General features: G+C 34.7%; 3 protein-coding genes and 1 long non-coding RNA gene across 5 annotated transcripts; 3 read left to right on the forward strand and 1 right to left on the reverse strand.

Moving 5' to 3' along the window:
• The first annotated feature begins 1,014 nt into the window (after positions 1-1,014).
• Positions 1,015-6,733, forward strand: LOC143628700 (zinc finger CCCH domain-containing protein ZFN-like). 2 transcript variants are annotated; one of them, XR_013152808.1, is made up of 8 exons: positions 1,015-1,203; positions 2,562-2,719; positions 2,920-2,982; positions 3,608-3,718; positions 3,809-4,108; positions 5,181-5,483; positions 5,948-6,517; positions 6,587-6,733. XR_013152808.1 is itself a non-coding variant. In XM_077098211.1 (7 exons), the coding sequence occupies exons 1-7, from the start codon at positions 1,113-1,115 to the stop codon at positions 6,236-6,238; spliced, it is 1,317 nt and encodes a 438-aa protein (XP_076954326.1). In that variant the 5' UTR covers positions 1,015-1,112; the 3' UTR covers positions 6,239-6,733. The 2 variants fall into 2 exon arrangements, 1 of the variants encoding a protein (XP_076954326.1); XM_077098211.1 differs by having other exon boundaries at positions 5,948-6,733.
• A 1,217-nt stretch (positions 6,734-7,950) lies between these two features.
• LOC143627168 (uncharacterized) lies at positions 7,951-9,955 on the reverse strand. The gene is made up of 3 exons (XR_013152548.1): positions 9,086-9,955; positions 8,816-9,025; positions 7,951-8,450 (listed from the first exon to the last, which is right to left on the reverse strand). It is a non-coding gene; the product is annotated as an uncharacterized LOC143627168 (long non-coding RNA).
• Positions 9,956-18,090: 8,135 nt separating this feature from the next.
• Positions 18,091-20,725, forward strand: LOC143627173 (CRIB domain-containing protein RIC4-like). Its single transcript, XM_077097059.1, has 3 exons — positions 18,091-18,542; positions 19,087-19,242; positions 20,365-20,725. Exons 1-3 carry the CDS (start codon positions 18,326-18,328, stop codon positions 20,625-20,627), a joined length of 636 nt encoding a protein of 211 aa, XP_076953174.1. The 5' UTR covers positions 18,091-18,325; the 3' UTR covers positions 20,628-20,725.
• Positions 20,726-23,207: 2,482 nt separating this feature from the next.
• LOC143625869 (inositol diphosphatase DSP3-like) lies at positions 23,208-24,863 on the forward strand. The gene is made up of 5 exons (XM_077096095.1): positions 23,208-23,362; positions 23,810-23,903; positions 24,290-24,347; positions 24,440-24,483; positions 24,575-24,863. The coding sequence occupies exons 1-5, from the start codon at positions 23,208-23,210 to the stop codon at positions 24,821-24,823; spliced, it is 600 nt and encodes a 199-aa protein (XP_076952210.1). The 3' UTR covers positions 24,824-24,863.
• Positions 24,864-25,354: the final 491 nt, after the last annotated feature.

Genomic DNA, 25,354 nt, shown 5'->3' on the forward strand with positions numbered 1-25,354 from the left:
AAATAAATGATTTAAGTTTATGTAAGGTTGTTAGTTTAAAGCTCGAGTTTATTTAAGTTTTCGTTCCATCATACATTACATCAGAGAATTATGTTTCTGTGATGACACAACAACAGTCAAGTGTCATCCGATGGTATTCAAGCGGGGTGGTCCTGGCACGACATCCCGATAGGTCCGGATTTATTTATTTAATATATATATATATTTGAAAAAAAATATGTATTCTTAATGTTTAAACTTTAAACCCAATTGCTATAATTTAAGGCCCAAAATTTTTTCACGATTCTTGAAGACGGTCATGGCGGTTTGGTTTCCCGGGGAACGCCTAAGCCAAACTCTGAAGCCGGCGTGGACCCGGTTAAGATACCATAATTTGACCAGAGTAGGGCAACGAAGCTCTCCAATTAGTCGTAGAGATGCACAACCAGTTTAAAACTCAAAACCAGTTTGGGTTGAAGCCAATTCAGATTAGTCAACAAAGTCAAAACCAGTTTTTGATCTGTTTTGGCTCGGATTGAAACCGGTTTCTTAAATAGGTTACTATCGGTTTTGTTTCACGTTTTGATTGGTTTTGGCCAGTTTCAGTTCGACTAACTGGTTTGGAACTGGTTTTGATGAAGAAAATTACAAATCGATTCCGAACCTACGGTTTCAATCGGTTCCGAATCATTTTCTATATCATCATTATTTCTGTTTAATTTTTGGATCGATTCAGTTAACAAGTTTACATCTCCACCGCTTGAGAGCGCGATGACCAAACACACTATTTCAAAAGATAAATAAAATAACAACAATAATAATAATATTTATTTATACTTTTTGGTTGGCTATTTCTTCTTCTTTTTCTTCTTGCTCACTCGTGTGTGGCGAGAACAGAACCTACCAGTAACAAACAAACAACCAACTCTCTCTCTCTCTCTCTCTCTCTCTCTCTCTCTCACACATTTCATCTTCATATATATATATATATATACACGCCTTGTAGTCTATAACTCTATCATCTTCCAAATTATTATTATTATTATTAATTATGTGTATCGTATTGCCGGAGATTAAGTTCCGGTGGTGCTGATGGATGACGTCATCAGCGTTGTTCCGGTGGTGGAGATAATATGGAGTTTGATAGCGGAATTCAGATGTCACGATCGCTTGTGACTGCTGCTGACGTGGCATCGTCTCTGTCTCCTCCGCCGTTAGATGAAGGTTGAATTTTATTATTATTATTATTATTATTATTATTGTTGTTGTTGTTGTTGTTGTTGTTGTTGTTGTTGTTGTTGCATATATATCTGTTTTGTGTGTAATTTAGTGATTAGATATTTAGATGTGGTGAATGTTTGATTACAGGAGTTGATTTTGACTTTTGTTTGTGAAGTTAGGGATTGTTTTGACTTTGTTTCCCCAAATTATATGTTTTAGATGATTGTGTTTAGGTGTTTAGTGGTTGCTGGTGTTTAGTGGTTGCTAATTAGGCGTAAACGGACCGAATCGAACAGCGCCTTGTTAATGTTCGTTTGTTAAGCGTTTATCGGACAAGCGAACGGTTCATGAACGCCTACCGAACGAAAAGTCATGTTCGAGTTCGTTGTTCAAGGAAATGAACTTGTTACTTTGTTAGTGAATGGTTTGGCTAACTGAGAATGGTCGATGTCAATGGTTCGGTTCGGCTACCAAATTTGCGTTGGTGTGCTTTTTTAACATTCATATTCATATATTAATTAATTTGTATATTAGTTAAGCACATAATACTAGTATATAATTTTGTTTCATAGTTTATAATTCTGCTTAATTATATATGATAAGATTAGAAAAGTCATTTACAAATATAAGAGACCTTTACGCCTTGTTCTTGAGTTTTTTAACCAAGGAAAGAAAAAGAAATGAGAGGGAAGGATAAGAAAGGGAAGAGAAGGGAATGAATTTTTTTTTTTTAATTAGGTGTGTTCTTGAGTTGGAAGGAAATTAGAGGAAAGGAAATGATAACTATGTTAAAAAATAGTTATCCTTAGTAATCATCCCATTTTTGGGAGGATAACTTATTGGGAAAATACATTAATTTAATCCCTCCTAACTCCTCCTACTCATTTCCTTTCCATCCTAAAAAAAACTCAAGAACACCCATTTTTTAACTATTCTTAGTTTTCCTTTCCTTTCCTTTCCCTCCTTTAAAAAAACTCAAGAACAGGGCGTTAATGAACAAACATAAACCAACGTTAACAAACATTAATAGGCGTAAACGAACACCTTATCGAACGTTCACGAACATGATTGAACGAACATGGCCTTTGTTTATGTTTGTTCATTTAGTTAATCGAACGATATTCCTTGTTCATGTTCATTCATTTTTTTTAAACGAACGAACATAAACAAACCTCCCGCCGAACGTTCGGTAAATATAAGAGACAATCTATGCCATAACAGGAATATGTAGAGATTTTAAAAATGTTGCTGCACAAGTAAAATTTATTATGTATTGAAATAACAATTTCATGCTCAGGATGCGTGTTTAGTTTGTCAAAATCAGTCAACAAACCTAGTTTACACCTGTGATCTTATTGCAGATGCATTATGGCAACTGAACTTGAGAGCAAGTGAAACAATGGAGCCCGGATCTTACCCTGTGCGTGAAGGAGAGCCGGACTGTTCATATTACATCAGAACAGGCCTTTGTAGGTTTGGGGCAACGTGTCGTTTTAATCATCCTCCTAACAGAAGTCTGGTAAAAACCGTTTCTGCAACTTAAATCACAGTATCTTTTTTCATTAACAAGTTAGAAAATGGTAATATTGTTTATATATCTGTAGATGACACGTTTCACAGTTTTGTTCATATAAAAACCTTTAGTGATAATAGTTTTAGTAATAATAAGTTTTTATGACTATTAAACGTAATAATAGTTCATGTTATCATTGGTTTTAGGCTATTGCAACTGCAAAAATGAGAGGAGAATACCCAGAGAGACCAGGACAAGCTGAATGCCAGGTATGTCTATATTATTCACTGGCTTCGGTTTGTATAGCATTTTTGGTATTTATACATGTCACTTCAGTATTAGACTATTGAATTAGTTTCATATATGCCCAACCGAAACTAAAACTATCATATATGCCCAACTTAAATGATATTTTACTTAATGATCATTCTACCTTTTTCCGTTATATTTGTATAAACACTATTTTTATTTGGATTTTTGATCGACATTGACAATAAGCGAGCGAACTAAACCGCCGTGTCTCCTCTTTTGTTCTCTCCTTGATAGATAATTGAACAATCGAATCTGTATGTTCGAATCACATAATCGAACCAGGTTTATCTAATATTTTTAGAAATCTATTGTTTATGGATAAAGTATGGTATATAAAAAAATTTGAATTTAAAGATACATATATGAAATTTTGAAGTTTTAGAAAAATAAGGGTAAAATGATCATTTATTAAGTTAATTTTAATGAATTGGTATATTTGAGACTTTAACTACCTTGTAAGGGCATATATGATATTATTAGTTTTGCATGGGGCCATGGGCACATATGATATTTTCCGAGTTTGTAGACTATAAAATTTCTTCTTTTTTTATTTGTTATTTATTTTTCTGGGTTCATCTCCAGTACTACTTAAAGACGGGTTCCTGCAAATTTGGAGCAACATGCAAATTTCATCATCCTCGAGACATGGCTGGGCGGGTTTCACTGAATGTTTTGGGTTATCCACTTCGCCCGGTTTGCATCACTTATTATTAATACTCGTATTACAAACTAGTTTTTGAAATTTTGGTTTTCTGAAATTATATTTGTAATGCTCTAATGCAGAATGAGCCCGAATGTCCTTATTATTTAAGAACCGGACAATGCGAATTTGGAAACACTTGTAAATTCCACCACTCTCAACCATCTAATATGATGGTCACATATAGTGGTTCTTCAGTTTATCCTACAGTACAGTCACCAACAAGTCCAGGTCAGCATTCATACCCGGGTGGAGTTTCAAATTGGTCCATGTCTAGAGCTTCCTTTGTTCCTAGTCCTCGCTGGCAAACCCCGTCAAATTATCCACAGATGATTCTACCGCAGGGTGTGATTTCAGTTCCAGGATGGAATGCTGCCTACAGAGTAAGATGGGTTTTAATTAGGGGCATAAACGAGCCAGAGTCGAGCTCTATATCCAAAGATCAAGATTGGCTTTTGAGAAAATTTTCCAGCTCGGGCGAGGCTTGGTTATTTAATAATTTTATCTGTCTATATAAAGTTATATTTTTATATAAATAACAAAATATATATTATTTAGTTACTTTTATCTTAATCATATATATAATAGGTATGTTGGTTTTAAATAATCCCGACTATCACTTTTTGGTCACTACCGGTCCCAACTAACGAAATGACTGGTGAGGGTCCCACCTTTTATCATTTTTTCTGCCAACGAACCCTGACTAACAAAATCCAAATGTTAGTTTTTGATGACATGGCATGCTTACGTGCCAAAAACTTGCTTATGTGGCATATACGTTGCGTGCTTATGTGGCAAATTGCACCACCACCACCACCACCACCATCGCGACATCGCACGACCCCCTCCCACCACAATGACCAAAAGAGGCGATCTATACTCGCCGGAAACAACAGGATCTGCGCACTAAAAAATGATTTGTTGGTTCCGGCGATTATAGATCTGCCTATTTTGGTTGCTCTGGTGGCAGGTGGTGGTGCGATGCCGCGATGGTAGTGGCGGTCATGGTGGTGGTGGCCGTGGTGGTGGCAGTGACTGCCATGGTGTGGGTGATGCAATCTTCAACATAAGCACACCACGCATATGCCACATAAACAAGTTTTGACACGCAAGCATGCCATGTCATAAAAAACTAACGACGTTAGGATTTCGTTAGATATGATTCATTGGTAGAAAAAATGATAAAAGGTGGGACCGTCACCAGCCATTTTGTTTGTTGAGACCGGCAGCGACTAAAAGGTGATAGTTGAGATTATTTAAAACCAATATACCTATATAATACACATACATATATATATATATATATATTATGTAATAAACATTTTAAATAAAGTTATTATATTAACTATACCTAACAGGCTCGTTTGAGGCTCACGAGCCTAGTCGAACTCGATTGTTAAACGAGCTTCATTTAGGCTCGAGCTCATTTAAGCTCGCTTGGTCACTTCTTTTCAGGGTTCTATGGGCTCGATTTCATCTTTAGAGAATCAACAGCAAGCAGTTGCAAACAGTCAAATATATGGAACTTCACAACTGAATGAATCAGCTAATGAAACATTAAGGGGAACATATTCTTCATATTATGCATTACCAAGGGAAAATGTATTCCCTGAAAGGCCAGGTCAGCCTGACTGTCAATTTTACATGAAAACCGGTGACTGTAAATTCGGTGCGGTTTGCAGATTTCATCACCCTAGAGAACGAGTGATTCCCGCACCTGATTGTGCTTTGAGTCCAATCGGCCTTCCTTTACGCCCGGTTAGTCATATTTATATAATTAGGGGAGGGTTCCAGTTCCAACGAAAGCCACTTTTAACTTGAAACCTCGTGAAAACCACTTTTAAATGCTAGTTTTTTTTAATCTTTATTTATTGATTCCTTTTGTATGTCATTAATCTTTAACAAAACCACAAAGAAATTAAAAAATATATATATGTAGATCGTGAAAATACATACATGTATCTTGCGAAATTACATATATGTATCTCATACGAGGTAAATATATGTATATTAAGAGTTGCATATATGTACTTTCGCGATCTGCGTACATTTTTTTAATTTCGTTTTTGTTTTGGTAAAGATTAATAACATATAAAAAGAATGAAAATATAAAAATTTTAAAAAAATAGTGTTCAAAAGGTAGTTTTCACGAGTTTACAAGTGGTTTTCTATTTTATAGTACCTTCAAATCTTTTATTCAAATTTATTCTCATTTTCAACAGGGAGAGCCTTTGTGTATATTCTATTCTCGTTACGGGATATGTAAATTCGGACTGAGTTGCAAGTTTGACCACCCAATGGGAGTCTTCACTTACAATTTCTCAACAGCTTCACCTCATGCTCATCTGTTAGCATCATCTTCAGGTAGTGGCCCACTAAACATAACATCAGCGGGGCCCGTTATGGGACCGATTACCCTATCAGAAAGAAGACAAACATCCTCCAGTGATAATAATAATAATAATAATAATAATAATAATAATAATAATAATAATGTTGACTCAGATGAATAATTATTTTCTAAAACCATTATGTGGTATTTAAACGGTTTACTGTAAACTTCATTTATGTTGTTAATGTACAGAATAAAGGTAACATATTCTTCTGGAATTCGATTCCATTTAAAGGCTCAAATTATTGAAAACTCTGTTTTGTAAGTTTTTCGTTTTCGAGTCAATGTTTGGTCAAACACTGTGTGGAGATGTTTCTGCAGGATTTGTGAAAGAAAAGCTGTAAATACATCAGCGGGACGGTTTTATATGGAGAAATATTTCTCGGTGATTACAGAACAGGTATTATAGTTTATAAATATATTAGATTATAGTTTATACATTTTATTTTGATAAATCTTGCTGTTGCAGATACTACTGATCGGTGGCGGCTCTGAAGAAGCGGGGGAGGGCGACGGCTCCCGGCCCAATCGCCTAGGTAGGCCAGAATTTAAAAAAAAAATGTATTCTTAATGTTTAAACCCACTTACCCAATTCATTTAAGCCCATTTTTATAAACAATTTTTTTTTTTCACAACCCAAATCAAACCCAATAAGCTCATTTAAAAATTTAATTGTTTAAACCCAATAAAGAAACTCTTTTACTTAAGGTTCATATTTTTTCTCGCATTCTGCCCAATTTTTTTAAAGATTTTAAGGAACGGCCCTTGCAACTTATGTCATTAAGTTAGACATACGCGGTTTGTCATATAAAGATCAAATTCATGTATCTTTCAAATGAATGAGGTATGATAATATAAACTATTGTATGTGTTTAAAACTAGAGGTGGCAAGACGAGTGGTTAATGGTTAGAGGGTTGGGTTGAAAGGTCACTTTTAGTATGGCTTGAAATGGCTCGAGTCGGGTTGGGCTGGGTTGACCCAGTGAATTTACTAGCCCACTTTGTAAATTGCATCAGATATGGCTACAAAAATAATGTTATTTCGTTAATTTCATAAGAAAATAATTTGCTTTCTAATGTGTTCGTGTGTAGGAAACAAGCCCATTAAAAAAAGACTAAACTAACATATTTACTATAGGGATTGCAATGGGTAGGGGAAAATACATTAATTATTATTTAATGTAATTTAACTTCCATTTACTATTTGATTAAAAACGAAAGTTGCATAACTAGAGTTCAAAGTTTCTTCAAATAAAAATAACGGATAATTTAAAATAAATGTGTGTTTTCGGTACAGTTATATTATTAAAAAGGATAGATCTATCTAATAAGAGAGAGGGAGAGATGAGAAAAAAAATTGTAAGAAAAGATACGTCAGATTATCTATGTGCTTATATTAAAAAAAGGAAACACAAAGTCTAATTGTATTTAAAATTTGTTGTAACAATCCATTTAAAAAGCTTATCTACAACAGAACACATGAGCATAGCTTTTGTAATTTCATAGTGATTAAGATGGCTCCTACAGATTCAAATCTTTGTACCATCCTATTAATTCACAAATTAAAGCAAGAACACAGTGACTACTCTTATAGGTTACAATACCCACTACTCAAATACTAGATACACTAGTCACGAACTACCTTGTACTGCACTTCTTAAAAGAAACAACTACTACTGTTATCAAATGGAAATTAAATGTATATGTCATCCACATTTTAGCATTTCCTTGTTGATCCTAGGAGATCATGATTCAACCATACTAAGGGCAAAACAATAGAAATTGGTATTTTCAATTAGGGTTTTACCAACGAATATTTACATTTGACCGGCCTATATGCCAATGTGTTCTAACCGACATGATGTTCCAAAAACAACCCAACCCTACGCTCTATCTAATCAGTTTTCTAGTTTACAATATTGACGTATTGAATCACAAATACATTGACGTATTGAATCACAAGTACATACTTTGACTCTACACTAACTTTCTAGTGGTTACAATTCTAACCTAAATTTGATTTCTTCACGCATGTCAAACTTGATCACACAATTAAGGTCAATAGTCCAGGCTGACGGTGCATATCAAGGAAAAGAAGAACGTATCATAAAACAGCAGCCGATGGCATCCAATTCCCAGCCACAACGACCATAAAACCCGCCAAACAAGCCAGCCTCCCAAGATTTTGAGAAACAACTACGTGTCTCATAACCAAAAGGACCATATTCCCTTGTGTTAGTCATAAAGCGCTCCGATGAGACTAGCTCTAGACCATAATATTTTCCGGTTGTTACGGATATCCCAGTTATTTCTTCACCATCATCAAAGTTAATCTATGAAAGTCAATAACACCCATGTTAAAATCATTTTCAAAATAATAATAATAATAGAAATAACAACAATAACAATAATAATAAATATAAAATATAAATTGACATAGCCAACGTGGGGGCTAACCCACTTGGTAGAGGCATATGCCTCTTAGAAGGAGGTCCACGTTCAAACCTAGGCAAAAGCGTGTAATATTGGTGGTAATAATGATAATTATTATTACCATATCACATGTAGGAAAGTTGCTATGAAGTAATTAACTTTATGTGGTGTTAACTGTTAACTGTTACTCTATAGCCGAAGCCCTTTTGATATTCTATATTACCATACAAATAGATAGTTAACTCAGTCAATAAGAGTTATTTACCTCAGAAACTCTGCCCTAGTTTTTGTCTCGGCTCCCACCATGTATTTGAGAAGATTGCAATTTACCGTCGAGATCTTTCTTCGTGAAAGAGATAGAATGAACCCAAGTGTGACTATCTATTGTTATCTTACTTAGCTTTTGATTTTTTTTAAGCATAAACGACCATACATCTCCACCCGAGCTTTATCCCCATAACCTGGTTCGTTTACCCTAGATTATTCGATGAAAATATAACGTCTATTAGATACTTAAAGGAAATGCTATACTTACAATCAAAGTTATAGCAGTTTGATGTTCCAAAGCGGCTTCTAGTTCTTTCACAACTATTTCCATCGTTGGACGATGTCTTCGATCCTTGTTCACGCAATCATAAGCAATTTTCAAGAATGTGTCACAAGAACGCGGCTACATGTTTCCTTGTAAATTGGCAAAGAAGATTCCTTCCGTATTTTTATCTTCATAATGACGTTGTAGCAAAAGAGGTAGAAATGTGCGCTTGTCACCATACCTCGGGATCACAGCGGGCCTCCCACATAAGACTTCACACATTACTACGCCGAATGCATACACATCAGATTCTTTTGTAAGTACACCAGTCTCTATATATTGTGGATCCACATATCCTAAAGTGCCAGCAACATTCGACACAAGAAAAGAGAACCACTCATTTCTAAGTCCTATTTTACACAATCCAAAATCTGAAATTTTTGCTTTCCAGTCCTCATCCAGCAAAATGTTAGATAGAGCTCTTGATGTCCCGGTGTATCACCCTGTGGCCCACACCCACATCATCATGAAGATACTTAAGTCCACGAGCCGCATCAAGACATATTCGAAGACGATGCTCCCATGTTAGGTTCGTATCGGCTAAATGCCTATCAAGGCTTCCATTAACCTCATACTTGTAGACAAGTATTTTTTCGTCGTCTTCGTCACAAAACCCAAGGAGAGAAACGATGTTCTTGTGTTTGTAACGAGCAAGCGTTACAATCTCCTTCAAGAACTCGCTTTGTCCTTGGCCGTGTGTTTTATCTAACCGCTTTACAGCAATAACAACGTCGGAGTAGGGAAGGTGGCCTTTGTACACCTTCCCAAATCCACCGTGTGCAAGGAAATTTTGGTCAGAAAAGTTGTTGGTGGCTAGTTCTTCGATTTTAGACATGATGTTTTTGAAATGGAAATTAAGTCAAACATGGAAGCTTCCTTTTCTTTTTCAAAAAGAATGTTTTTTTTTTTATTATTTTTAGTTAGTGACTTGGAAGTTTCCGTTTCACACGGACACGGTTGTACTTATTGGTATTTAGAGCATCTCTAGTGAGTTAAAGCATTGTAGGTGGATCATAGATTATTATGTGTATTGAAAACACGGACCCATGTATCTTTTTTAAGACAGAGGCCAACAACAACGTTTATATGCATGCAATAATTTAATGGAATCTTTTTTCAATTTTTTTAACTTAAATCTCCTATAAACTAGTAATATAAAAAGGAAAATTTCCAAACTAGCCCTTTTTTAATGAGAGGAATTAAAAATAGCTTCATTTTTGTTTAAAATCCGGAAATAGCCCTTCAAATCTTGTCTGTTGTGACACATTGGGAATCGATCCGAATCTCGTCAGCCCCGTCCAAATTTTAAGTAATCTCGTCTTTCCGGACCAAATTATAAAAAATTCGTCTGCTTCGTCCATTTCTAAGGAATTTTTTTTCCCTTTTCCTTAACATTATTTCTCACTCTGCTCACCTCTCTCTTTCAAATTTCTCTCTGTTATCTTCATCATCTTCCTTCATCATTTCCATCATCTTCCTTAAATAAAAATTTTCCATCATCATTTCCAATTTCCAATTTCTCTCTGTTGTCCAAAGCGGAAGCACAAAATAATAGACATAGGTCGAGATGAGGGAGGTACGCGTCTTTGGAACGACTACTTTGCTCTTATACCGGTGTACCCCTAACACATATTTAAACATCGATTTCGGATGAGTCGTACACTTTTTGTTAGAATTGTCAATGATGCGTCTTCCAGTTACCAATACTTTAAAGTGTTGTTTTTTCCAGGACTTGTTTTTTTATTATTTAATGATTTAATATATGTGAAATATAAAATAATTAACTATAAATGTTATAAATTGATTTAGATTAAATAAAGGGAAAAATAGGTGATGAGGTGACAGTTTAAAATACAAACTAGGTAATAACCACTGGAGAAGAAATATATATTTTTTGTAGATTGGTTTAAAATCTGATGTGGCATGCGGAGTTGACTCTTTGAAACAAAAATTGATGTTCACTATGAAGGGGCTTCAAATCCTTCTCCATAACGCTCTGATGTGGACCGTTTTAGTAGGCTTTTGTATTAAATTAAAATAAATTTATATATAAAATATGTAATATTTTAACAATTATGGCTCATGGGAGGGTGGGCTATGTGCAGTTGTACACCTTATGCATGGACCGGGCCAGCCCTGAGAATATGGATAACAATGAGTCAGGTTTAGGTATTCTCAAATCCATACTCGATTATCAAAGCTCATCCCAAACCCGTGTCGGGTTTGGGTATATACCCATTAGTTTATTAACAATACATGATGGATATACCCAACCCAAACCCGTTGGATATTTACTTGTTCACATGTCTTGCTATGGTTAGAGCATTCCTAGCCCATCCTCTAAAAAATTGTGAGGGAGATTTGTAAATTATAAGATATGGTTGAGAGTGAAGAGATCAAATAATTTATGAAGGATATCACATGTGGTTCATTAAGGCTCAAGGTCAAATGACACCAAAACTAAAAGAGGGAGAGTTCGTAAATTGAACACATTTTTTTTCTTTTAAGCGCTATTTTGATTTTATTCGCAAAAAGATTGAAACTAGTCCTCTCTTTTAGAATCGAATTTGAAGAAACACTAGTTCAACCCTAGGAGAGTTAACCTAATATCTCAGTCGGGGGTTATGTAATATGATCTCCACAAGTTGACACCGATCAAACCTACAAAACATAACACTGTGAGCTCATTACGAGAAGAGGAATAGGGTGTGGTGGTGGGTTTTAGGGGGGGGGGATGTCTTCTCGTAACCACCCTCCGACATGTCAAATCAGTACGAGTATTGAAAGAATAACTGTAAGAGTGAGAGAATGTGGATCCTTTAACCGTTAGTCTAAACATAGTATTTGTAGTATTCAATGGAACTTTCTATTCTTGTGGTGGAACATGTTTAAGATTTCTAATTGAATGTGACAGCTAGTGGATAGTGACGGCTATCACTTGAAGGTACATCGTTGGCGGTTTCCTGATAGGCCAATCGCGCACTTGTGGCCATTTTTCTACTAGTTCACTTATAGGAATCTGTCACTGTGATTGGCCTGGGAACTAGCCTTACGTACTATTTCTCTTCCGCAGGTGATAAGTCTTGCGCCCGCGGGGGGGCACCCACGTGCTTATTGTGACATGTTTGGGGACTGTTCCGCGGATGACAGGGTAAGGTCCGCAGGTGCCTAGCGTTGTCTCACGGACCTTGCCCGTGACTATATGAAAAAAAAATCTTAAATCTTTCATAGCATACGAAGTAAAATTGACAAGTGGTTTTATAAATCCAAGTATCCAACACACTAATGAACATCTTTTGAAAGTTCTTCATATACTACATGATTCATACTTCATGTTCATCAAAAAACAAGAAAACTAGTATTTATTTCCAATATATTGCTTTATAAAACACCTTACAAAATGCCAGTCTGATTACATCATCTTCTAAGACAACCACCAATCTGGTCCTCCAGGTTTCTTCACCAGAATCTGATTATACTCCGGTCTCGATGTCTGCAATACATTCATCAATCGAAACATTTTATTACAGTTGATTATTGAATTATGATAACTAAGGCATAAGTCATAATTTATAAGTTACAAAGTTGTAACTTATGACTTATACACTCACAAAGTTTAACCTTCCCAAACACCTTATAACTTACAAGTTAAAGTCATAAGGAAATAAAACAAGCAATCCCAAACACCCCCTAAAGGGTGTTCGGGAGCGAACATTAAAATCGTTTATCTGTTTGTTGCCTCTTGAAATAAATATAATTGAATAAATAACTTAATCAAATAAACATATTGGATAATAAATCTACAACACCCTCAAAACACAGTAAGAATATAAGCAGTTCTGATAAGCAATCCCAAACACCCTTTCTAATTCCATATGAACTAAAGGGGTGTTTCGATGTTCGCTTAGGAGCTAAAAACCTGATTTTAGCGACGTGAAATCGCATGAATCAGTTTCTAAGGTGTGGATAAACACATTCGGCTTTGGACATTGAGTTCTATACCAGCTGCACTGATGATTTACAGGTAAAATATATTTACTTATTTACGCGTTCTTTTAACCTGATTCCTGACTAAAAAGGATCTTATTTCTGTTTTCAAAAACCATCTCATTACTTTCACATAAATGTCAACTTTTTATAAAATTATATGCCGAGTTCAAAAAACATAAATTTGGTAAACACCCAAACACCATAACATCTGTGGGTTTCACTATAATAGGCAGCTAATAAACCTTTAAGGCTTTAACCAAATGATAACAACTACAGCTACACATATAACTTGTGAAAATCTACCAATAACTTGTTAAAAGTGAGGGCTCGGGATAAATAAGGTGTATAGATGCTGTGAGGCGCTTTCCGTGCGCCTCACCTAAGAGTTTAGGCGCATGCCCGAAAGGTTTTTGACAACATAGCCTAGAATAATCAGTTTGACATACAAAATTCTAAACTGCTTATTCAAAACAACTTATTTAGGCATAAACACTATTTTTCATCCAAACACACAAAAGTTTTTATCGGCTTTTAAAAATAGCAATAAGCAGATAAGTTGTTTTGATAAGCAAGCCCAAACAATATAAACATTCCATCTTTTGTATCTAGAATCAAAGAAGAGAAAGGCATCATTCATTGAAATACTAATTCAGTATATTACTTAATAAACACATGTAAATCTTACTTCACATATTCAAACATGGTAATCATATATCAACCTATAAATTGACCACCTTCTACACAAATTAACACTTTAAATGGCAAATTTTTTAGACCTAACTTATTATAAAATACCAAATAATTAGTTTTAACTAGGGTGTAAACTAGCCGAGATTGAGTAGTCTCGTTTCAAGCTCTTTCTCTAAAGCTCGAGGCCGGCTTGTTCATAACTTATTAATTAATTTACAAACATCGTTAATTTATAAATATTTGAAGAAAAACCTTAACGAGCCTAATGTCACAGACCAACTGTTTGATGATCGTTTTGCTATGTATGTGCTTGAACGCTCGGGTTTCCTAGCTAATCCCCCACTTCATCGGGCACGGATGCACCGCATGCATCATTGGTTGCGAACTGTTGCTGCTCGCCTAATCATAACAAGGCGGATTGGCTGGCACCGGGGCCTCAAAAGATGACCCCGTGGCATTAAGCTCGGCTTGAGCTCGTGTTCCGTACCTTAAACGAGCCAACGCTCAAATCAAGCTCATGCTCGATAACTAAACGAGCTTTACTTTTGGTCAAGCTCGGCTCGTCGATCCGATCTCGAGTAGCTCGTGAGCGGTTAGGCTCGAGCTCAAACTCAATAGCTAAAAAGCTTTATTTCAGTCCCGGCTTGGCTGAAACTTTTAATCGATCCGATCTCGAGTAGCTTGTGAGCATCTCCGCTCGTTTGCACCCCTAGGGTTAGTCACTAGCATGTCACTGTCAATAGCTGTTCACGAGTCGAACCAGATTCGAGCCAAGCTCGAAATTAAATGAGGCAGTTCAGCTAGGCTTGAGCTCGATTTTAAAGTTAAACGAGCCTACAATCGAGCAGAGCTTGTGTCGAGTTTGGCTCTGTTAAAAAATAACCACAACTCAACTGAGTCTGTTTTAAATCAAGTTCTTCGAGCTTTAATATTATATATTGTAGCATTATTATTATTATTATTATTATTTATTATTTTCCTCAAAACTTTAGCAATTAAATTATTAAAAATAAATAAAAAACCTAAAAAGCTATTAATCATAAAAAATTGAGGTATAAAATTAGAACGAAATAAAAAGAAACTTACGAGATCTTTGAACATGATGAAAGCAATGAGGAAGAAGAGAACGAATAATATCTCAAACTCAGCAAATCGAACGAATCGAAAGACTGAGTCAACGGCCCGAGTTAGAACCGAGTCGTCGTCTCGTCTTCTAACGGATCCTGATCGTTTCGCCATATGTGAATGTGATCTCTGAAGAATTTAGTTAATTATTGGATCGATTAATTGATTGCTTGGGGTAATTGATATGATATTGTGGATTATTTATTAATTTGGACCAAATGTTTGTAGAATTGAGATCAGTTTTGGGGGAAAAGAAGGTTCACAGGAAATGGTCTAGACTTGGACCAAAATAGGAGGGGTAAATTGGTAAATTACTGTTTTAACTTTTTTTTTTCTTTACGTTGTGTTTTAGGCCACCGTACTTCCTGAATTGGAGAATTCTGTTGCCCACTTGTTTCACTTTGGCTAGACAATGTTATTTTAGCTGGGTCCACTCTAGGTTCAGAGCCTGGCTTTGGCGAACCCCCCAGGAAACCATATTAGTCAGGGCGAAGCTTGGACTGAGGCACCGGGGGGGGGGGGGGGGGGGGCTCGAAATGTATACAAAATTTTCACAAACGAGGGGGGTGCGGGCTCAAATTTCCGGCCAAAAAAAGGCTAAATTTACACTACGTATAAAATTTTTCGACCGAAAACGGATAAATTTACACTGTTGCGCACAAAAACAGGGGGTCGGGGCCACCCGGGCCTCAATGAAACTTCGTTAATGTCGTTAGTTGTCACTTGATAATCGTTTTATTGCCACGATGCGTAACACACGGTAGGACGAAAACCCGGATGAACTCGAGATTCGAACCAATAACCTTGCATATGGCATAAGTGCATAACTCAAATCCTTAACACACATTTTATTTTTTAATTTCTTTTTATTTTAAAAAATATTTTATTTTATTTTTTGTTAATTTTTTTTTGTAATGACTCCTGATCTACTCATATTTCCACTGGTATACCTAGTGTGATTTAAACACTCAAATCTAAATGATGGAGCACCATTTATACACCTAGATATTATTGATTAGGTGAGAAAGACTAGATTTTTATACACGAGATATCATATTAACTTATATGTAATTGTGGCACATCTAGTATGACATATGTATGCTTGATGGAGAACCTCTTTCGAAAGGCATATGGATGCAACCTAGGTATAGTATTAAACACACCCCTTCAGATTCTTTGAATGCACTTGAAGTCACGAATTTCATCTTTCATTTTAATACGAGATATGATATAGTTTTTAAAAAATAATAATAATTAAAAATAGGAAAATTGGTTTTAAATAATCCCAACACGTAGGCATGCCACGTAAGCAACAGACTAACGGAGTTAACATCCGTTAGTCGTGGGTCCGTTATAAACAAATACCCTTTTAGTTGGTATCGCTATCAGACAAGTTTGAAGTTGTGACTGTTATTTACCAATAGGGCATAGTTGGGATTATTTAAAACCGATTTTCCTTAAAAATATAATAATATCTCAAGTCGTTTGGTGACGGATTTTCGCTTTATTTTCTCCTTCTAACTCCTCTTTATCAGCACTACATTAGCCTCTCTCTTTCACATATGGATGTTTTATAATGTTCATTACATGCAATGTAAGTTTTAAATTTACATAAAGTCCATAAAAGACTATCAATAATGAAGTCATAATTGAGAGGCTAAGAAATAATTTTTACAATTTAGATACATACTATAATTAAAGAGATAAAAGGGACACGGAAAAAAACTACTTAATGTGATTAAGTCACCTATATGTAGTTAGTAGGGAGTGACATGCTAGCTAATGAGATTAGATAAATCATAGTTTACGTTTGGCATATGACTCGGATAAAAACTGATAATTGGATGGTTTAACAAGACAGATTCACACATTATTGCATTATCGTTTTTTGAAAAAAAAAATATGTCATTTTTAAAAGATATACACATAACAATATCAAATGATTATATTAAACGACTAAATTTCTCGATTTTATAATATTATTTTTCTTAAAATAATAAAGCATATAAAAGTTACTTGAGTTTAAAAAAATTGGAACACAATGGTGTTTAAAGGGGTAAAAAAACCTAAATGTTGAATTAATTTGATCAAGCATGCAAAATATATTTTAGACAAAACTCACTTTGTATTTGTTCCGTACTATATAATACAAGACAACGATATATGTCACATATAAAGTCATAAAGACTAAGACAACATATCTAAACACTAAACTTATTTCATGTGTAACTAAAATTAATAATAAATATAACTTAATTACCGTTGAGCAATTAATTTAAGTGCATGGACCATGAAAACACTTTCAAATCCACAATCATTCTCTATGGTTTTGCTGGTGAAACACTCTTTGAGTTGTGGTGATGGCAGTGGCGTCCAATTTAAGTGTTTTGGCTCCTTTTATCTTACTTATTTTCTTATAATAGGAATACAAAGTGCCTCAAAAGGAAAGATTCAACATACACATAATATCATAACTTTCATTCCAAGTTTCACTAAATTTTTATACCTATTTTTCGATATTATTTATCATTGTGTTTCTTTAAAATAAGATTGGTTGAGAACGGAAAGATAGACCGTGACCATGGCCGGTCCTGGGAGGGACGGGTGGGCGACGGTTTCTAGCCCGATCTCATAGGGAGGCAAGTAATTTTAGAATATATAATCTGTGTATTTAGAGAATTAACAATTCCATAACTTAGTTTTAAGCCCATTTTAAAAAAGAAAAATAGAATTATGCGCATTTAAGCTCATGTTATAAACCATTTACTCAATTTAAGTCCATTTAAAAGTTTATAACCAAATAAAAAAATGTTATACTTAGGAGCCTTCATTTTTACTCGTCACCAACCCAAAAGCTTTTTACGATTCTTGAGGACGGCCTTGACAGTGACATGTCGGTCTATCTTTTAATTTTGAAATGGGATTGTAACAAATTTTGAATTGTAATTTGTAATAATATATAATCTACCGTGCTAAGTTCTTTATTTTATTTATTTTTAATATATCTTCACTTGAAGTTTAGCTAGTAAACTGTATAGATCTTTATGTTCATATAATTTGTGATGCCATTGTTTAACTTTTTTCATTAATTTATATGTTTTATATCAAACAAATATAATCCTATTAAAACATGAAATGCCCATGCCCTAAAAATCTAAAGATGTGGGTGGAGTTGTTGAGTGTTTCATTAACTTAGAAAATCAACATTAAGTTTTGGCTGCATGCACTACTTTAGTTGGCAAGACCTTTTAATCTCTCTACCTAACTCAAATCTTTAAACTCAAAGTTGAACTCAAAAGGGTTTTTGACTTTGCATTACAAGTACAATATTCTAATTCTGAGTATCCTTAAATCACATTTGATGTCCAAAAAGATTATATGGTATATCTTAACTATAAAGCATACACAAATACTCCATTATATAACCTACCTCATAACTCCCTCATCAACTTCTCATCCATCTTTATAATGAAAGACCGAATGGAACGCCTTGTAATCTTCCCATTTACCGCTGGTTGTGTCAATTCTTCGAGTGTATCCGTTTGTATACAGCATGAAAGACGACCAAAGGAACATATCAGAGCCACTCACACGGGTAAGCATACATATTTTGTATATGCATGTATGAAGCAAAATGATTAGGTCAAAATTTTGGATAACACGTGAAAATCCAACTAGAAGCCCGATCTTTTTCAAAGAAAAAGAGAAATAATTAGATCAATATGAATCAGGGTGTTCATTATTCATTCAATTGGATTGAAAAATAATAAAATTAGGCTCAATAGTTAACTATGGTATCAAGAAATGACAAACCAAACCAGCCATGTTGGATTGGTTGGCATGGGTTTGGCCAATTTTATTTTTATAGTTTTCAAAATTGTTTATGCACCCAAATTTTTAAAATGATGAATATAATACATATACATAACTACATATTTCAAAAATAAAAATAAAAAAAATGATGCTTAAACAAACCATGAACCGAACTTATTACTCAAACTGGCCGAACCAACCGGCTTGCTTCAGTTTTAATTGTTTAATCGGTTTATGAACATCCCTTATACGAAGAATCACGAAGACATGATATTGACTACATTTTTCCTACAAGGGGTATAATTAAATTTTGATGTGTTTTATAGTTGGTAGGTCATTGGAAGTTGTTAAAGAAGCTAAAGGCACATCAAATGATGAAATGGTGAAGGGTATGTCCAAGTTTCCCATACTATCAAAACCTAATATATACATTGGGTTTCACAGGATCACTCAAACCATTAAAAGCTTGTCTCAATCACTTGGTAAGTCATGACTAATAATAATCTTCTCTTTTCTAAAGGCTTAATTATAATATATAGAAAAAATGTAGCTTTTTGTGACTTTAAACTTAGCCTACTCGAATATGTCCGGTGAAGAAAACACATGGTTGTAACTTGGAGTGGTTCTTTACGTTATGCTGTTTCTTCTTTTTTTAGTTTATTTCAATATTTCATTGGTATTTATATTTATATTAATATTTAAAGGGATATTGGATTTTAATAAACCTTTTCGTCAAAATTAATCTCAACTTAAGAAATTCCTATATGTTAATACCAACTTTCACCATATTGGCCTTCACTGAGCCTTTTGCTAACCGAGACTAACCTAGTAAGTTTTGAAGCAAAATATGTCATTTCTCTAAGTTGAGGGGGGTAAAACAAAACTTCCGTTATAAAACCATGTTTAACTTTCTTCTCCAAAACGAGCTAAGATCGACTAGGCGACTTGTTTAACTTACATAGAGCTTGAGCTCGAGCTTAGCTTATGAGTGGTTTTCAAGCTCGATCTCATCTTGTTTACTATTTATTAATCCATTTATATATATTTATAATTATTTTATATATGTTTTTTATTTGTAACTTTATATAATATTAGAATATGTATTATTATTCTTTTTTCATAACTTTATATATTATAATAACAATCGCATGAATTTTCAAACACTCCCTTCATAAACATGTAATCTGGGTGGTGGCGGTGGCAACGTCGATGGCGATGGTGGTGAGTTTTTAAGTTTAATTACCATTTTCATTTGTCCACATCAATTTGAAGAAATGACATATTCTGCTCTAAAACTAACCGGGTTAGTCCTCGTTACTCGTTAGAAAAAGACTCGGTAGAGGCCAATATGGTGAAAGTTGAGATTAACTTAAAAAATTTCTCTAGTTGGAAATTATGATCGGTCAATAACCAAAATTTGGATTATTAAAATTCAATATACCATATTTAAATTTATAACTTGCAAAATTAAATACATTTTCCTTTATTTAGTATTTTATTTTATGCAATCAGTATGATATAAGAGTTCTAACCTGTATTACCCATATAGAGTTATCAATAATGTCTATACGATATTGTTTTACTCATTTGAATTGCGATGTTAGTAAACAAGGAGGAGGTGAATGATCAAGGAATGGAGCTTGAGATTGGCCTTCCGACGGATGTAAAACATGTAACACACATTGGGTTCGATGGACCCTTGACCCAAGTTGCCAATGGTTGCAACCACTTGGCATTCACCGACATTCTCTCACTCTGTCCTGATTCCATGGCTCGGGTTGAGGAACGTGCTCCCGTTGTACCAACAAATGTAACTCAAGATACACAAAATACATCATGTAAGTCACCCGAAGTTACAGAAAAATGATACGATTGTATACGAGATGACATATATGAAACACACTAGTGTACATAGGATACTATATACTTCTATAAAGTTGTATGAAGACTAGTTGTTGTGTGAACCAATCTGGTTGTTGTGTGTGATAATGTTTCATTTCAGAAAATTTGACATGATTCAAGCTATTCATGTGTAGCTTTGAAAAAGTTATATATGTTTTTTACATATTTTGTATGTCCTTTGTTTCTCAACATATACATATAAAAAAGTTCATATAGTTATAAATATATTAACTAAGATAACGAATGAATGGTAAAGTAAAATAATTACTATGTAGGAAGATCTTTAAATTCTTATTATCTTCTACATCAAACTATCTTACAATAAACCATATATCATAACTCATAACTACAAATATTTGAGAAACAATTTTATAGTAAAAAATAGAGATACAAAATTAACATCTAATTACTTTTTTAAAAGATATTATTTATAATTGAGAAACAATTTTATAGTAAAAAATAGCGGATCATGGGTCTCACCAAATCTAGATAGCCCTTAAATAGTTTATAACATCTTATTTAATTGTGAACCGCTTTCATCATCAAATATTAGGTATATTATTAACTTTTTTTTACAATAAATATAATCCCAACATTTCAAAATAAAAGGATCCAATTACAATAAAGAGGCAGGTAAGCGGGCAACAAGCTGCGCCGTCACCCCCTTTTGAATGGCAAAACCGATCCTACTGAAAATAAAATTATCGTTCTTTGGCGTCGTTGAGTTACTGTGCACGACCCGCTGAACTCTTTTTAGAAACGTAGCAGCATCAGGAGCAAGAGACCCAAATGTATCAAAAGCAAAAGGAATGAAGGCGTGCTGATTCTCCACATACGCCTTCTCGTGCTTAACAATTTATCCTGCTTCTGCCTTTAACACGGCCTGCCTAGCAACAAACCCGGTGTAACTAAGCCCGACAAGAGGGGACACCCTAGTAAGGTCCACACAAGCATGCTTCCACCCGGCCCATCCAAACACAAGAATGTCCGCTGGTCGGAGAGTAGACCTTCCTTCACGCGGATCCGACAAGAAATTCACAAGAGCCTCTTTTCTTGTCGAGATTCCCGCTCGTTTTAACACATCAAAAATGACATCCCTGACCAAATCATGTCTATATTTAAATCCCGGGAGTTCTTTGCAATGAACCGCATGTTCACCAAAATTGTCTAAACACGCCTTACGACAAATCGGGCAGGGCTCATCAACTGGGAACAAGGGGATCATTAACCGATATTTAAGAATGGCTTGGTACTCCACTACTGACATGTGCTGGCCTAACCCTTCGATGGGGGTGACAGTCAAAAAGTCTTGAGCATGAGGAGCCTGAAAACATTCTAACACCGGTCTCTGACGAGAGGACATGCTAACCTTTTCTCCCAAATTTTGGACATGCTAATTTTATTTTATTTTACAATAAATAAAATTAAAATTCAAAAAAAATATAGAAATATTATAAACGAATAATGTAAAATAACCCCGTAATACAGGGAATACAAACTAGTTTCATATAAAGTTGTGATCCATTAGTATACATCAAATACGATTATCTTGATTTTAAATATAATCTTAGGTACAGTTGGATCCTTAGCTAATTATTCGAGATTTAAAGTTGGATCCTTGTCGTTCACCTATTTGGGTATCCCAGTGGAGGAAGATATGGCGCGCATTATTTGGTGGAATCCGATTATTAAAAAGTACAAAAAGAGGCTATTTTTGTGGAAAGCAAAACTTTTGTCCATTGGTGGTTGAGCCAGTTTAGTCACTTCAGTTTTGGGATCTATTGGAACATACTATTTTTCGCTATTCCGGGCTCCTGTTAAGGTTTCATCTATTGGTACATGAAACTTATAACTGTCTAATAGTCATGTCATATAAAATAGTTAAACGAGTCGTATTCATGTTTGATACTTTTGTCAAGCGCGTCGCTTCAAACCTGATAAACATGTTAAGACACGAATTACAAACATAAAACCTAACTATTGTTTTTTTCTTCCGGTATATTATTTTATGCACACCTTTGTCGTATACGAGCGCGTGCATACAATGCCGTAAAGTATTATTTGGGTACAAAGGTATCTTAGCATATATCTACTTATCCCTTTGTAATATGAAATTTAAAATTTGAAATTTTATATAAAGTTGTAATCAGTTTTTACACATTATTTTGATTTAAATATAATCTTAGGTTTAAACATTTAACTAAATCCTGTTAAACACGCCACTTATCAAGGGATTCCACATTTTAACAATCATCCAACACAAGTCAAAAACCCGTACAACACATGATGCAATAGGTACAACTCATCAAGCTAGAACAAATCCTAACAAATGAATCGTTCTCATGGATCCAAGAAAAACAACTTCCAAAAAAATAAAATGCAATTTTAAAGGAAAGAGAAAGCACAAATAATATTAATTGGGGGAGGAATAATAATACTGTTTTCTTTGATCTTCCCACCCCCAATAATCATAAAACTCAGCATCATGGATTGATTCATCATCTTTTTCCTCTTGATTCAACGAAATATTATAATATTATTAACGATGGTATTGATGGTCTCGAAATTAACCGGTGGCACGGAAGAACCACTCGTGCCACCGGTTAATTTTGCTAATGTTGAAGATCGGGTTTACCGATCTGGGTTTCCTCAACCTTCGAATTTCGCCTTTCTTAAGACCCTACAGCTTCGATCTATCATGTGAGTCGGTTGATTTTGTAACATTTTTTTTATGGATAGGGCCCGCCTAAAGGAGGGGTAAGTACTAAGGTGGGGACCGCCTAGGCCCCCTCAAGAGGGGTAAAGTACTATGGTGGAGGGCCGCCTAGTCCCTATACTCCGTTGCCCGAAATTATTATTATTATTTAATATAGTTTAAGTTTTTCTTATATATTTATATTAGGGGATAAGGTATCGTGGCGGACCGTCTAGGCAATGCGCTTCACGTTGCCCAAAATTATTATTATTTAATATAGTTTGAGTTTTTTTTATATATATTTATATTAGGGGGTAAGGTACTATGGTCAGGGACCGCGTAGGCCAGCGCTCCACCTTGCTCGAAATTATTATTATTTAATATAGTTTAAGAATTTTTTTTATGTATTATATTAAGGGTCTATTTTTTTTTTATGGTATTTGATGATGTAGATATTTGTGCCCGGAACCCTATCCGAAGGAGAATTTGGAGTTCCTAAAAGCGAATAATATTCGCTTATATCAATTTGCGATTGATGGCACGAAGGTTTGTTTCTTTGTTAATGTGACCAACAAGTTACAATGTGTGTTTGTTTCAGAACCAATAATATGTTAAGAATAAGAAGTACAATTGCATAGTGCGGTTCTTAATTATTGGTTCTAAAAAGAATTTCAAAAGAATAATGAATAATAACTTGAGAACTGTAGTGCATAAAAATAAACATAAGTTAGTGGAAGATAAACAAAGGATGTTACATGACCGTTTTGTGTGTTACATTTAAAGCGGTAGATACAGTTATATTATGTGTATATGGTGGTTTTTAACATATTATTGATTCTTAAACGAACGTCATTCTATATATATTTTCTTTACCAAACTATATGTTTTAACAATCTTCTTTATATTGATTTGGGTATGATATAAACACGCAGGAGCTTTCTCAAGACATTTTAAGGAACTTTATAACGGAGACCTTGAAACTTTTGATCGGTATATATACTGAAAGTTAAATACAAAGTTTCACTATAATCGTTATAGAAAAAAATTGTCGTATCAAGTACACGCATGTTTTCTTTTTCCAGATGTACGAATCCATCCCGTTTTAATACATTGCAAACAAGGAAAGGTATGTAACATGTCATGTTTTCACATAGTTGCAAAAATCAGTTAATAAGTGTCGGTTTTTAAAAATTCGAATAAATGTGTTATGATGGCAGCATCGAACGGGTTGTGTTGTGGGGTCGTTAAGGAAGTTACAAAACTGGTGTTTATCGTCGGTGTTGGATGAATACAAGTTTCATGCAGGCGTAAAATCACGAGACACAGACATAAAGTTCTTGGAAGCATATGATGTATCATACCTTCGACAAAGCCTTCAAACGTCGATCTATCAATATCATGGATACGGTTCCAAAAACGAAGAAGATTGCTATAGAGAGAAGATGCGTCACACAAATCTTAGATAACCTATGTTTAGATCCATCTTCTTTCATTTGGTTAAACTATGATGATTAATGATAAGTTTCATTTGAACATTATATCCAACCATTGGTTTAAGTTGTTATGAAGGTAATTGGATGGATTACTCTAACTTTGGGGAAAACAAAGAGTTTGTGAATTGTTGACATGAATAAGGGTACATACGAGATGAGCTACTTGAGCTCGGATCGATAAGAAGCTCAAAATGAGCCACGTTTTGAGCTCGAGCCTGAAATAAAGCTCATTTAGTTATCGAGCCCGAGCTTGAGCCTGGTGTATATTTAACCTTTACCTCTGTTGGATATCTATGTATTAATTTCATGCTGCATGGACGAGCTTTGGCTCGTTTAAGGTACTAGACTACTACATAAGCTCAAGCCGAGCTTTGGCTCGTTTAAGGTACTAGACTACTACATAAGCTCAAGCCGAGCTTAGGCTCGTTTAAGGTTTTTCTAAAAAATAATTAAAAACTTATATAATTTGGCTCGTTTAAGGTACTACACAAACTCGAGCCGAGC

This window comes from Bidens hawaiensis, unplaced genomic scaffold (assembly GCF_021521415.1).
Source record: "Bidens hawaiensis isolate Kalapana, Puna unplaced genomic scaffold, B.hawaiensis_p1.1 tig00000458_1, whole genome shotgun sequence".
In the NCBI taxonomy this organism is placed as follows: Eukaryota; Viridiplantae; Streptophyta; class Magnoliopsida; order Asterales; family Asteraceae; genus Bidens; species Bidens hawaiensis.

What these genes read in the sequence shown, in the direction of transcription:
- LOC143628700 (XM_077098211.1), top strand. Translation starts at nt 1,113, where the DNA reads ATGGAGTTTGATAGCGGAATTCAGATGTCACGATCGCTTGTGACTGCT. An exon ending in ATCCTCCTAACAGAAGTCTG is followed by an intron (nt 2,720 to 2,919) that starts GTAAAAACCGTT and finishes CATTGGTTTTAG; the next exon opens with GCTATTGCAACTGCAAAAAT. An exon ending in CAGGACAAGCTGAATGCCAG is followed by an intron (nt 2,983 to 3,607) that starts GTATGTCTATAT and finishes GTTCATCTCCAG; the next exon opens with TACTACTTAAAGACGGGTTC.
- LOC143627173 (XM_077097059.1), top strand. Translation starts at nt 18,326, where the DNA reads ATGGTATATCTTAACTATAAAGCATACACAAATACTCCATTATATAAC. An exon ending in TATCAGAGCCACTCACACGG is followed by an intron (nt 18,543 to 19,086) that starts GTAAGCATACAT and finishes TGTGTTTTATAG; the next exon opens with TTGGTAGGTCATTGGAAGTT. An exon ending in AAGCTTGTCTCAATCACTTG is followed by an intron (nt 19,243 to 20,364) that starts GTAAGTCATGAC and finishes TTGCGATGTTAG; the next exon opens with TAAACAAGGAGGAGGTGAAT.
- LOC143625869 (XM_077096095.1), top strand. Translation starts at nt 23,208, where the DNA reads ATGGTATTGATGGTCTCGAAATTAACCGGTGGCACGGAAGAACCACTC. An exon ending in GACCTTGAAACTTTTGATCG is followed by an intron (nt 24,348 to 24,439) that starts GTATATATACTG and finishes TTCTTTTTCCAG; the next exon opens with ATGTACGAATCCATCCCGTT. An exon ending in TACATTGCAAACAAGGAAAG is followed by an intron (nt 24,484 to 24,574) that starts GTATGTAACATG and finishes TTATGATGGCAG; the next exon opens with CATCGAACGGGTTGTGTTGT.